At 43.3% G+C, this 14,649-nt stretch overlaps 1 protein-coding gene across 1 annotated transcript; it reads left to right on the plus strand.

Moving 5' to 3' along the window:
- Positions 1-294: 294 nt before the first annotated feature.
- Positions 295-12,975, plus strand: LOC138667884 (G-protein coupled receptor 39-like). Its single transcript, XM_069755966.1, has 4 exons — positions 295-492; positions 585-806; positions 10,338-11,223; positions 12,647-12,975. Exons 1-4 carry the CDS (start codon positions 295-297, stop codon positions 12,973-12,975), a joined length of 1,635 nt encoding a protein of 544 aa, XP_069612067.1.
- The last annotated feature ends 1,674 nt before the right edge of the window (positions 12,976-14,649 follow it).

Genomic DNA, 14,649 nt, shown 5'->3' on the forward strand with positions numbered 1-14,649 from the left:
GAGCCAAAGAGCAGAACTCACAAAAATGCCACTAACAACCACCGGAGGGAGCCCAAGAGCGGAATTCACAACAGTATTTCCTTGTTAGATTGGTTAGTGTATTCCTATACCCTACAACTCCCCACTTCCCTGGGTGTGTGAAGGGACATGGACCCGACGTCTACACCATCAGAAGTAATCCGGGGAGCAGGGATAGCTGCATCGCCCCTAGTTTTAGGTTTAGGGAAGGAGCCCGGGATATCCAGCAACAGTGCCGTGACATTAACACTTGCCAAAACCATTTTTTTATCCATCATGGATCCAGTTACTGCTCTGACAGGGCAACTGCATCAACTCAGCCTGAAGGTGGCCAACCTGTACACGTTTGTTTTGCCACACCCAAACACGTTTGGTTTAAGGACTGCGACTCCCAGGCAACCCCTGGTGGAGCACAAGATCACTTTCCCTGACAGGTTCTCTGGGGAACGAGACAAGTTTGTTGTTTTCAGGGAGGTCTGTAAACTTTACTTTAAATTATATTCTCACTCCACGGGAACTGATGAGCAAAGGATGGGGATCGTAATTTTTCGATTTCTCTCTTGTAGGGTGACCCCCAAGCCTGGGCATTTTCTCTCACGGCAGACACACAGTCGCTTTGGATGGTTGAGGAATTTTTTCAGGCACCGGGTCATATATACAACATTTCTGATTGTGTCTTCCTGGCCAAATCTATGTTACGTCAGCTTCAGCAGGGATACCAGCCAGCGGAGGAGTTTCAGAGGTGGTCCACAGATACTAAGTGGAATGACCTTGTGCTCTGTAGCCAGGTAAGGGCTATCTCTAAGGGAAAAGGATGCCTTTGCTCTGTATGAGACTCTGGTTTCCCTTGAGGTGGCCATGTCTCTGGCTATCCATGTGGACTGCCATCTTTGCCAGAGACAGAGAGACACTCCAATTTGTGGGGGGCCCAGGGTCAAGGGAAAATAGGTCTGAGTCAACTGAGGAACCCATGCAGTTGGGTGGGGTGACTCGTTGCTTTGGTCCAACTGTAGTTCAGCATAAGGGGGTGTTCTGTATTGGAAAGTGTCATTTGGGGGTGCTTGCCACAAATGACAAAGGAGGGCAACAAAATTAATAAAGGTGATGGGGGAACTACAATACCCAAAGAGATTAGCAAAATTAAGATTATTCAGTCTAGAAAAAAGACGACTGAGGGGTGATCTAATACATAAGTATATAAGGGGACAATACAAATATCTCTCCGAGGATCTCTTTATACCAAGGAATGTGACGGTCACAAGGGGGCATTCTCTGCGTCTGGAGGAGAGAAGGTTTTTCTACCAACATAGAAGAGGATTCTTTACTGTTAAGGGCAGTGAGAATCTGGAATTCCTTGCCTGAGGAGGTGGTGATGGCGAACTCAGTTGAGGGGTTCAAGAGAGGCCTGGATGTCTTCCTGGAGCGTAACAATATTGTATCTTAGGCTTCTTTCACACTTCCGTCTTCCAAATCTGCACAGGATCCGTCAAGACGTTGAAATGACGGATCCTGTGCAGATGCTATGTCGAGGCTATGTGCACCTGTTGAGTATGCGTCTTCGCAGCGGTTTTCCGCTGCGAAAATGCATACACAACACAAACCAGGTTAAAAAAAATTAGAAATCGCAGTATTCTCACCTACCGGCGTCCCGCACAGCGATACTCATGGCAGCTAGCGCTCCTAGTAATACAATGCAAAATCTCGCGAGAAGTCGCGGTCTCGCGAGACTTCTCGCGAGATTTCGCAATGTATTACTAGGAACGCTAGCTGCTGGGAGCATCGGTGACGCTGCTCGGGACATCGGTAGGTGAGAATATTGCTATTTTTATTTTTTTTATTATTTTTAACATTATATCTTGTTACCATTGATGCTGCATAGACAGCATCAATAGTAAAAAGAGAAAGAGAGTGAGCGAGAATTTCCCTGACGGGAAATTCTTCCACGCATGCTCAGTTTGAAAAGACGGGACCCGTCGCTGGATTCCTGCTTTTCACAGTCAGCGACTCTGAACGTTTTGTCTGCCCGACGGACCGTTTTTTTTACGCAGGATCCAGTGCACGACGGATGAAATGGATGGCCATCCGTCACAATCCGTCAGCTAATACAAGTCTATGAGAAAATGCAGGATCCTGCAAATTTTTTTGCAGGATCCTGCATTCTCAAAAATCGACAGATTGTGACGGAACCTGAAAGACAGAAGTGTGAAAGAGGCCTTACAATTATTAGGTTCTTTAAAAGGAAGTAGATCTGGGGATTTATTCTGATGGAATATAGGCTGAATTGGATGGACAAATGTCTTTTTTCGGGCTTGCTATGTTACACCGTAAACACCTGCTGGAACAATGAGGAGCCCGGGTTGCAGAGAGGTTAACAACATGGGTGTACATATTTCCTTATAGGTGTGTCCCAATTTTTTTTACCGGCTGAAATCCATCTGGGCAAAAATAAGGTGGTTATTTCAGCTTTTCTCGACAGTGGAGCGGGGTTTAATTTGATCGATGCTAGGTTCATCCCGGTACACAGGGTCTCAACTTCCATAAACTGTCTAGACCAATAACCATAATCGCCATTGACGCTGCACCCTTGAACCAGAGGTATATTACCCAGGTCATTCGAGAATTAAAGGTAGGAGCCATATGCTCAGAATTCATTGACTGTTATATGTTAAAAGGCTTGCCCTCTCTTGTGGTTCTTGGACTACATTGGCTTACGCTGCATAATTCTGTGATAGACTGGCTGACTCGGGAGGTGGTAAAGTGGAGTGAGTATTGCCAAGGACACTGCTTGAGCACCCAACTAGCCAGGGTGAGTACCCAATCTCTGCCTGAATATCTGCCTAACTTCGGGAATGCGTTTTCAGAACAGGAGTGTCAAGAACTTCCTCCCCAATGTCCTTATGATTCTGCCGTTAATTTTATACCTGGGGCCAACTGACTAAGAGCAGGCTATATAATATCTCTGGTTCATAGAGGCAGGACTATATCGCGGAAAGGCTGGCAAAGGGCCATATCAGATCTTCTTCATCTCCCGTGACAGCAGGGTTTTTCTTTGTCAAGAAAAAAGAAGGGAGGTTACAAGCTTGCCTAGATTTTCACAAGCTTAATTAGATCACAGTCTGGGATCCATATCCTCTCCCTCTCATCCCGCACCTCTTTAATCAGATTGTAGGAGCAAAGGGGTTTTCAAAACTGGATCTCAGGGGCGTATAATCTCATTCCAATTAATGAGGGCGATGAGTGGAAGACAGCCTTCAATACACCTGAGGGACACTATGAAAACCTTGTGATGCCAGTTGGGTTGACTAAAGGTACCGTCACACTAGACGATATCGCTAGTGATCCGTGACATTGCAGCGTCCTCGCTAGCGATATCGTCCAGTGTGACAGGCAGCAGCGATCAGGCCCCTGCTGTGCTGTCGCTGGTCGGGGAAGAAAGTCCAGAACTTTATTTGGTCGCTGGACTCCCCGCAGACATCGCTGAATCGGCGTGTGTGACACCGATTCAGCGATGTCTTCACTGGTAACCAGGGTAAACATCGGGTAACTAAGCGCAGGGCCGCGCTTAGTAACCCAATGTTTACCCTGGTTACCAGCGTAAAAGTAAAAAAAAAAAAACACTACATACTTACCTACCGCTGTCTGTCCCCGGCGCTCTGCTTCTCTGCACTCCTCCTGTACTGGCTGTGAGCACAGCGGCCGGAAAGCAGAGCGGTGACGTCACCGCTCTGCTTTCCGGCTGACCGACGCTCACAGCCAGTACAGGAGGAGTGCAGAGCACAGCGCTGGAGGACAGACAGCGGTAGGTAAGTATGTAGTGTTTGTTTTTTTACTTTTAGGATGGTAACCAGGGTAAACATCGGGTTACTAAGCGCGGCCCTGCGCTTAGTTACCCGATGTTTACCCTGGTTACCGGCATCGTTGGTCGCTGGAGAGCGGTCTGTGTGACAGGTCTCCAGCGACCAAACAGCGACGCTGCAGCGATCCGGATCGTTGTCGGTATCGCTGCAGCGTCGCTAAAGGCCCCTTCACATTTAGCGACGCTGCAGCGATACCGACAACGATCCGAATCGCTGCAGCGTCGCTGTTTGGTCGCTGGAGAGCTGTCACACAGACCGCTCTCCAGCGACCAACGATGCCGGTAACCAGGGTAAACATCGGGTAACTAAGCGCAGGGCCGCGCTTAGTAACCCGATGTTTACCCTGGTTACCATGCTAAAAGTAAAAAAAAAACAAACAGTACATACTTACCTACCGCTGTCTGTCCTCCAGCGCTGCGCTCTGCTTCTCTGCTCTCCTCCTGTACTGTCTGGGAGCCGGAAAGCAGAGCGGTGACGTCACCGCTCTGCTTTCCGGCTCACAGCCAGCACAGGAGGAGTGCAGAGCACAGCGCTGGAGGACAGACGGCTGTAGGTAAGTATGTACTGTTTGTTTTTTTTTACTTTTAGCATGGTAACCAGGGTAAACATCGGGTTACTAAGCGCGGCCCTGCGCTTAGTTACCCGATGTTTACCCTGGTTACCAGTGAAGACATCGCTGGATCGGTGTCACACACGCCGATCCAGCGATGTCTCCAGGGAGTCCAGCGACGAAATAAAGTTCTGGACTTTCCCCAGCGACCAACGATCTCCCAGCAGGGGCCTGATCGTTGGTCGCTGTCACACATAACGATTTCATTAACGATATCGTTGCTACGTCACAAATAGCAACGATATCGTTAACAATATCGTTATGTGTGAAGGTACCTTAAGTGTGACGGTACCTTAATGCTCCAGCCCTCTTTCAACACTTGGAAAGGTAGATTTGTTCTGATTACATTTTATTTGTTTGTCTGACCTTGAGTCACACCAGGTACATCAAGCAAGTCTTTTTAGGGTATGTGCACACGTCAGGATTTCTTGCAGAAATTTTCCTGGCAAAAACCGGACATTTCTGCCAGAAATCCGCATGCGTTTTTACCATGATTTTACCGCTATTTTCACACGTTTTTGATGCGTTTTTGGTGTGTTTTTTGTGCTTTTTTTCCCAAATGCATAGAATTGCGGGAAAAACGCAGAAAATCCGCAAAAATAATGAACATGCTCATTTTTTTACCGCGATGCGATTTTTTCGCGGAAAAAAACGCATCCATGTGCACAAAACATGCAGAATGCATTCTAAATGATAGAATGCATAATGTATGCGTTTTTAATGAGTTTTTATAGCATTTTTAGCGCGAAAAAAACGCGAAAAAACCTGAACGTGTGCACATGGCCTCACAGATACTCAGAGACAATAAATTATTTGTCAAATCAGAGAAATGTATGTTCTCAGTTCAAGAGATCCCTTTTCTGGGTTATTACTTATCATCCACCATTTTTCGTGTGGATCCGGCAAAAAGTCTGGGCGATATTGGATTGGGATCCTCCTGAAGACTTAAAGGTGTTACAAAAGTTTTTGAGTTTCACCAACTACTACCGTAAGTTCATCAAAAACTTTTTGGTAGTGGCCAAACCTCTGATGGATATGATCAGGAAAAGGACGGAATTTTCTAAATGGTCCAATTTGGCCAGGGAGGCATTTCATGCCTTGAAAAAATGTTTTGCATCTGTGACAATTCTTATACAGGTTGATGTCAGTCAGCCATTTATTGTAGAAGTAGACGCGTCTGAGGTAGGGGTGGGGCTGTATTGTTGCAGGGTACATCTGCTGGTAAATGGTGTCCATGTGCATTTTGTGTTGTCATCTGCCAAGTAAAACTATTACATTGTTAATAGGGAACTCTTGGCAATTAAGCAGGCTTTTGAAGGTGGCAACATTTTCTAGAGGGGGCAGTTCATCTGGTCACGATAATCACTGATCATAAACATCTTTTATAGTACGAATCTGCTTAGCGTCTGACAGCTAGACAGGCAAGATGCTCATTGTTCTTCACCAGATTCAACTTTTTTTGTGACACGTAGACCGGGAAATAAGAACATTAAGGCAGATGTTTTATCTCGTTGTTTTCCTGGGGGTGAAGATAATTGTGAACCGGTTCCTATACTGCAGAAAGAGGTAGTTATTGCATCAATATGTTCTGAACTTGAGAAAGAGGTCGCAGAGGCTCAGAGGGATGCCCCTGCTGCCTGTCCATCAGATAAACTGTTCGTACCAGTGTATCTCTGTCTTAAAGTTCTAAGTGAAAATCGTGATTCGGTCTTGGCTAGATATCCTTGTAGTAAAGCGACCACAGATCTCCTTACTCTGTGTTTTTGGTGATCTGGGGTACACCAGGATGTTTGGGAGTGTGTAGCCGCCTGCAGTGTTTGTGCGCGTTCTAATACCCCTCATACTCATCCGTCTAGGTCTCTCCAACCATTGGCGATTCCCAGTAGACATTGGACTCATTTATAGGCAGATTTCATCACTGATATGCCCATATCTACATGTAATATAGTTATTTTGGTGGTGGTGCACAGATTCAGCAAAATGTCTCATTTCATTGTACAACCTGCTTTACCAAATGCCAAAACCTTGGCGCAAATTTTTATCATAGAGATCATAAAATTACATAGGATTCCTACCGATATTGTTTCTGACTGGGGAGGTGCAATTTGTTTCCAAATTTTGGAAAGCATTTTGTGCTCATTTGGGGATCCATCTGTTGTTTTTTTTTAAGCTTTACGTACACAGTCTAATGGGCAAACTGAACATGTTAACCAGAATGTTGAGACTTATCGTAGGTGTTTTGTTTCTAAAATTAGGAGGATTGGGTAACTTTCTTACCTCTAGCAGAATTTATGGTGAATAACCATTTTCATGAGTCTACTGGTAATCTCCGTTCTTCGGAGCATACGGGTTTCATCCTCAGTTCTACTCTTTTAATAGGAATACCTGAAGAGAAACAATTTTCATATCTATTACATCTGTGTGGCAACAGGTTCTGATTAAAATATGTTGTGTTCTCTGAACCATCACCACCACCTCCATGCCCAGTCATTGTTGATGGGAATTTGGAATTTCAGATAGCTAAGATTATTGATTCTCGCTTGGTTCGTTAGTCTCTTCAGTGTCTGGCATACTGGAAAGGTTACGGTCCTGGAGAATGTGGTTACCAGCGTCTGACGTCCATGTGGTCACATTGATCCAGTCTTTTCACAAGGCACACCCTGATAGACCCGGCTCTGAGATTCCAGAGGTCCCTCTTAGAAGGGGAGGTACTGTCATGGGTTTACTGTGACAGATTGGAGCCATAAGACAGCAGTGTCTGATTTCACATACTCATGTACTGATTTGAAGCACTTTACCATCATATTAAACAGAGCCGGTTTCTGCTACAAGTGCAGGGGTAAATCTGTTCAGTTGAGAGCTCCTGGAGCTTCCCTGCTTTGATGGTCTGAGACATTCAGTGTTGGCCTCTCCCCTGTGCTATGCATACTCCCCTCTGGCAATTGGGGATTGACAGTGTTAGTTTGCATATTGCCTAGTTCTGGAGTTGGAGGTGTTGGTTGTTTCAGGAGGTATTTGGAGTGTTGTTCACAAGAATGTAGCATGGAGATTTGTCTGTGTGCATATCCTCATCCACCCCATAGAACTAGAACTGAGATTGTCACCTAGGCCCTATTTTCCAACATCAGTGTTTGAACTCGTCTTGATGAATGGGAAAGAATTCCCACACATGCACTCTAAAATCTTGTAGAAAGCCTTCTTAGGAGAATGCAAGCTCTTATAGCTGCAAGGAGCGGGGACGGGGGAGCAACTTCATATTAGTACTTATGGATTTAGAAAGGGATATCATAAAAGCTCTGTAGATGTAATGTGTACACATCCCAATCCTTTTGTCCATATAGGTAGAAGGATAAGGTAATTTATGATGGCATTCAGTGGTATAACTTGGTAACTTGAAGCTTGAAGGCCCGAAACTACCATAAGTCTTTAAAGGGAAACTGTCACCAGTTTTCTCATATAACAACTTAAACTATCACCTTATTCAGCGCCTGTGCTTCATTCCATAAATGCTTATATAAACCTGACTCCCCTTGTATACCACCCCAAAAACCTTTTTAAGTTTTCCTGCTCTGTACTGTAATATGGTCAGTCCGATAGGCATGGTTTCGGGCATCTCCATCCCTCCATCCAGCTGCTGCTCGTTGTCCTCCTTCTTTAATCGACATGGACGACGCCTCGCCATCCATATTGCTGGGCGAAATCTTGTGCCTGCGCACAGAAATCACGCCTGGCAGATTTCGCCCGGCAATTTGGATGATGCAAGGTGTCATCCACGTCAATTAAAGAAGGAGGACAATGAGCAGAAGCCAGGGAGAAGGATGGAGATGCCTGAAACCATGCCACAACCGACTTGATTACCATACAGAAAGGGAGAGAAGTTTTTTGGGGGAGTCAGTGGGTTATATAAGCATTTATGTGTATGCAGTACAAGTGCTGAATAAGGTGGTAGTTTTAGTTGATATATGACAAAACTGGTGACAGGTTCCCTTTAATAGTAATTGTCATTTCATATGGGTCATAGGAAACTTTTGGGATCCCCTAGGCTGCAGGGCCTGGGTGTGATTGCAACCCCTGCATATTATAGTTCCGCTCCTGGTGGTCGTATACCTGTTTCATATAGGCATTTTAAGCCTGATCAGTGCTCTACCCTACATGGCCATCTCATTATCAGTAAACAAGATATGTGGAATTAGACTTAGCGTTTGCAAAGGATTCTGCACATTATGGAAAAATATGCAATACAGGAAAAGGTGGGAATTTTAATTTTCTCAATGGGTTGTTCTCTTTATATGTAATACCTGTACCTAATGTAAAATTGATGCAATAGTGACAATGGTGGAGTAATGAATTGTCAAAAAGCTATGCACGTGGTAGCTTGGCAGCTTTTAATTGGACCTCCATGGACTGGCGTTCCATTAACCACTGGCCTTCACCATTTTTATCCCTGTTCAGTTGGGTTCATAAAGTGACTGCTGGCTGGTGGAGTGGGTTGGCAGAAGATGGTCAGGAAGCCAAGTTCAGTACTAGAAGGTAAGGAATAAGAACAGAGTCATCAGGCAGCAAAACAGTTAGAAACAGAAATCAAGCTATCAAGACTGGAAAACATAAATGGGAGTGAACCAGAGTAAGGTAAATTTATAACTGGTACTCAAGGTAGGGAGCTAGGGGATTACCGTACATAGTGTGAGGCCCCATCCAAAGCTTAGAGAAGGGTGTAATTAGAAACCCAAAACCCATATTCAGGAATTAACCCCCAAAATTCCCTGTCAAGTCCCCCAGAATATTAAGCCGAACTGCAGCACTGTCCCCAGAACTGAGCATTGCCTTTAATGACAGTGTGGCACCACCTCATGTCACAAGCAGAGAGAGTGATCACGTGGATGTAACATGCAGATATCAACATTTATTCTTTATTTATTTTACTCACTTATATTGCACTATTAGTTCCACAACGCTTTACAAATATCTGCATGTCATAACATTTGATTCTAATTCACTAAATATTCACAAATATGAGATTTTTTTTATTATAGAACAGAATAACAGAATTCAAAACACAAATGTAGACTACTTAATAACTGTACAGTTGAGATGCCGCAACTCTCATCTTTGACCTCTTACCATTTCTTCCTCTGTTATGCAGAACATTGCACATATAAGCAAGTTCTTGATTATAGAACACATATTGTTGGAGTGAAGTTTTCACCAAATACTTCATTGAATCCAAGGGCAACATCGGCAACACCAGCAGACCGCTCTCTCAAATTCATGACCTATCGAGCATCTTCATAATTTGACACTCCTAAAACTAACATCCTGTCATTTCCTCTCTGAAGTTATAAGATAGAGGGGTGTAGGGTGCCAGAATGGAAAAAAAAGAAAGACATATCTGACATTACAGTAAGTAAATAACAAAAAGCAAAAATATAGGAAAACTAAAGAGCAGCAGCTGAACGAGAGGAAACGTCAAGCAGCACTGAACAGAAAAGATTGGACAGGAGGACACTGAAGAAACAAGCTATATTATAGGCTCTGATGAAATCTGATTCTTCATTATAAGACACTATTGACAGATACTGGAGATTTCAGAAAGAGCGTCTTCAACCCAACGATCATCGAGGAAGCTTTCAAGATCAAGACTTCAAGAAAAATCTCAAATCAAGAGGAACCTTGGAGAACAAGAACAACATATAGAAAAGATAATCTGTCATTTTCTACAGCTTTCTACACACACCAAGGATGAAATATGTAAAATTCCTGGAAAAGAGTGAAAGGAGTTGGAAAAGGGTTAGTACAAGGAAATGTGAAGAGAATACGAGGATCTGCACATATTGACTTTCACATATGTATAGACCAAACCCAATCACGATCTAAGGGACATACCATTTTTGGAATCCTATATGCGCTCCCATTATAAAGAACTGCCTGCATTTAATTTATCTTTTGAAAGACCTGACCTTGGTTTATCAATGTCTTCCCCAACTGCCACCCCTGAGGCCCCAATCAAGCTTGGGGTTTGTGCCAAATCCTTAGTGTCTTTGGCCTACGTCCTACTTTTGGCTGGAATTTTGGGGAACACTTTGGTCATAAGGGTACTGAGGAGCATCCGTGATGGACGAAGTGTTCAAGCCTCACTTAGTCACCACATATGTAGCCTTGCGTGCTGTGACATTTTGCAGCTAGTATTAGGCATCCCAGTTGAGTTGTATGGCAGTATCTGGAGTCCTTTTCCTTGGCCGCTGGGATCCGTTGGATGCTCTGGCTTCTATTACTTATGGGAAGTGCTTTGCTATGCGGCTATATTTAATGTATTGTCTTTGAGTTATGATAGGCACCGTGCAACCCGTCAACCTTTAAGCCTTCACATACGTCAGTCATCGAGGGTACGCTTACGCATTTGCTTTCTATGGATAGTTTCTTTGATTGCTGGTCTGCCTATACTTTTTTCAATAGGAGTGGAAAACATCAATGTTAAAGCAGTTGAAGAAAAGCAAGTATCAGTGTGTACCCCATTGAGCCCATGGGTAGAGCTATTTAAGGCAAGTGTCTGGGCGTCCTTCCTCACATACCTAGGTGTATTATTAGTGGTGGCCATAACCTGCTGGGACATCAGGAGAACTCTACAAGGGAACAGGAACAACAGTTTGGCAATTAGAGGACCTAATGGATCTATACAGCAATTGGGCAGGTTCAGCGGTGGAAATGTTGCTGTCCGCAGACAAAATGCCAGACTGCTAGGTAAGTTCTGACCTAGTAAAATGTGGGTTCCTATGGCCATCTGCTGCACTTTTTTCTTGTGCTAGTTTACTAAAAATTTCCTTCCTAGGCAGGCACAGCTATATAATGAGGGCTCATGGGAGAACAGGAGAAATATCAAGTTTCGTGTTCTCTATGCAAAGTTTTATTTCCCTCACTAAATGTATTAATAGACCTATTTCATCAGCAAATTTGCAGTCAGTTCTGAGGACCAAAGACTTACTATTGAGCTCATTGTCAGTCTTGGATCGTGGCACTTAGCTGAGGACTTCTGACCTTCATTTTAGTGATTTGTGGAGGTCTCGGGATGCTGCTACTTAGGAAATGTCAGTGTGTTTCACTCTTTGCTATAAGTTAAACCTTCCGTAACCTTACCCTTTATATGATTTTTTATTGGACCTATACATAATTTATGCAAATAATTTATTATTAAAAAAGCTAATTTGTGGTAGGCAGTAAATTTGTTCTGGTGTGAAACTTTTGATACTCTATTGAGCTGTTATTTTGTGGAGTATTACGATCTCACTGTAATCTTCTTTGAAAGTTGGGAGGTATGCTTAAATGAGTATTCCTATCTGGTACATATATGGCATATCCACAGACAATGCCGTAATTGTATAGCAATTGCGGGCTGTACTAGTTGGCACCTACATAAATGGGCTCTTAGCCTGTGCCGCACCAGTGGAGTGATGGTCAGAATTCCCATTATTTTGTATAAGAATGTCAACCCCTCCCTACTCTTTATGAGATATATACAGTTCCCATTAATAGGACTCACATCTATTGTCTATTTATGGCATATCTTTTGGATGTGCCATAAATGTATAAGATGATAATACCCCTTTAAGTTATTGTGACAACCAATAACTGCATCCCACAAAATAGCCATAGAGGTTGTCAGCCACCTTTCCACAGGACCTAAATTTTACATAACTCTGTAATGGTACTGTAATATTTTTCGAATTACCTAGGTATTACAATTTTATCCATGAGTAAGGAAGATTAATGAGCAGTGAGATACGTCACCACCAGATACATTTGAAATACTCCTTATTCTCTATTCTCACATTTTTTTTCACAATCTAGGTCACCCACTCATTTTTTTCTTTGCATCTTATTCTGCTTTCTGGTAAAGCCAATAGGTGCAGTATGTGCTCACAGCATGAAGCTACCATATATCCTTATAACTACAGACTACTCACTTCCCATGACAAAGAGGACCACGCTGCCATCCTATAGATGTGGACATTTGTTTCTTTTGTGAAAAATTGTCTCAAAAAGCCAGATTTTTATATTTTTATGCTGCATTTTGTTATTTTTTTATGTGTATGTTTTCATATATAGGTACCAAATATAATGAATATTTCTGGACACATCTATTGTAATACACTCTCTCTAATTTCAGGCTGTATTGTAGGTGTGCTGGCTGTGTGTTGGCTACCATTCCAATCACGGAGACTAATGACGGTACTGAGGAATAAAGATCAATGGACAGAGACTTATTACCGCTCTTATATCACCTTACAGCCCATTACTAATAGTTTCTACTACCTCAGTGCTTGTCTTACCCCACTGTTGTACAACTTGACATCCCGTAACTTCCGCAGAGCCTTCCTACATAGCATCACACCCTGCACAAAACGGTCTCCAGAATCTGGATCCTGGGAGATACAAGAAAGAGACCAAGGAATCCGGCTCTCCACAGTAGGCCAAGAAGCAAGTGATATGTTATAGATTCTAGTGTTGGCTTTTTATTCACGTGTGTCATGTTCTATTTGATTGCTCAAAATGACAATACCTGATTTGTTGTATATCCTCCTGTATACGAGATATATAACTGGCTGTAAGGCTAGCAGTGTTGCTTTTATCCTTTGCCCCAACAATTTTAAGCCAGCCAACTAATTGACAAGAGATGTGTCGATTGGTCATGTCAGATTTTGGATCACCTATCACTTCTTCTCCTGGTGATAAGCCGCTGGCAGGTAGAATCTCAGGGAGATCTGGGACTGGCCCATCGATCTTAACAGCTTATTTTCATATCATGAAAATGTGTATTTCTCTGAAATATGACATTGGATCTCAGATATCAATGCATAATTTTAATCAGTTTCCTATGACTTACATGTTCATATAGATGGCTTAGGAGAGTTGACCCTAAAGAGTCCATTAATATAATGTACGTGCCCAGCTTTAGGCTATGTTCACAATTTGCTTTATTGTGGTGTTCTCTTTCTGCAGCCAAAACCTGCTGTCTTGGTAGTAAATAACCTGCTTACAAAAGGCAGGTTTTACTGCTTTTTTGTTGTTTGTATTTTTTACTGTGTTTTGGTGCAGTTTATATGTGTCACGTAACAGTACATGTTTAGGAAAGTTATCTTCATTCATAAAAAAGCAGCCTAAAACCCTACATAGCTGTTTTTTTAAGTGTTTTTGCACTTTCCCATTTGTTTCTATGGTGAAAAAAAGCTGAAAGAAGTGACATGCCGCAGTTTTCAAATAAGCATCAGTTTACCAATTCAGTTAGGAAAAAAAGCAATGTTGTACATGCAAATTTCTGAAATCTCATAGCTTTTGCTTCTACTGTAAGAAAGAGCCTATAATTTACATTAAAAAAAGTTGCAAAAACACAATGTGTAAACATAGCCTTACTCTCCTCCTATCTTCTATTTTATACCCCATTGTATACATTCAAGAACACCTAAAGGTACCTTCACACATAACGATATTGTTAACGATATCGTTGCTATTTGTGACGTAGCAACGATATCGTTAATGAAATCGTTCTGTGTGACAGCGACCAACGATCAGGCCCCTGCTGGGAAATCGTTGGTCGCTGAACAAAGTCCAGAACTTTATTTCGTCACTGGATCTCCCGCGGACATCGCTGGATCGGCGTGTGTGACACCGATCCAGCGATGTCTTCACTGGTAACCAGGGTAAACATCGGGTAACTAAGCGCAGGGCCGCGCTTAGTAACCCGATGTTTACCCTGGTTACCATGCTAAAAGTAAAAAAAAAAAAACACTAGATACTTACCTACCGCTGTCTGTCCTCCAGCGCTGTGCTCTGCTCTCCTCCTGTACTGGCTGTGAGCCGGAAAGCAGAGCGGTGACGTCACCGCTCTGCTTTCCGGCTCACAGACAGTACAGGAGGAGAGCAGAGAAGCAGAGCGCAGCGCTGGAGGACAGACAGCGGTAGGTAAGTATCTAGTGTTTGTTTTATTTACTTTTAGGATGGTAACCAGGGTAAACATCGGGTTACTAAGCGCGGCCCTGCGCTTAGTTACCCGATGTTTACCCTGGTTACCGACATCGTTGGTCGCTGGAGAGCGGTCTGTGTGACAGCTCTCCAGCAATAAACAGCGACGCTGCAGCGATCCGAATCGTTGTCGGTATCGCTGCAGCGTCG

The sequence above is a fragment of the Ranitomeya imitator genome, chromosome 2 (assembly GCF_032444005.1).
Source record: "Ranitomeya imitator isolate aRanImi1 chromosome 2, aRanImi1.pri, whole genome shotgun sequence".
Taxonomy (NCBI): domain Eukaryota; kingdom Metazoa; phylum Chordata; class Amphibia; order Anura; family Dendrobatidae; genus Ranitomeya; species Ranitomeya imitator.

Bases quoted from the DNA above. Each gene is read 5' to 3' on its own strand.
- LOC138667884 (XM_069755966.1), top strand. From the start codon at position 295: ATGGATCCAGTTACTGCTCTGACAGGGCAACTGCATCAACTCAGCCTG. The intron at 493-584 runs GTCTGTAAACTT...TCTCTCTTGTAG, and splicing joins AGTTTGTTGTTTTCAGGGAG to GGTGACCCCCAAGCCTGGGC. The intron at 807-10,337 runs GTAAGGGCTATC...ACATATGTATAG, and splicing joins ACCTTGTGCTCTGTAGCCAG to ACCAAACCCAATCACGATCT.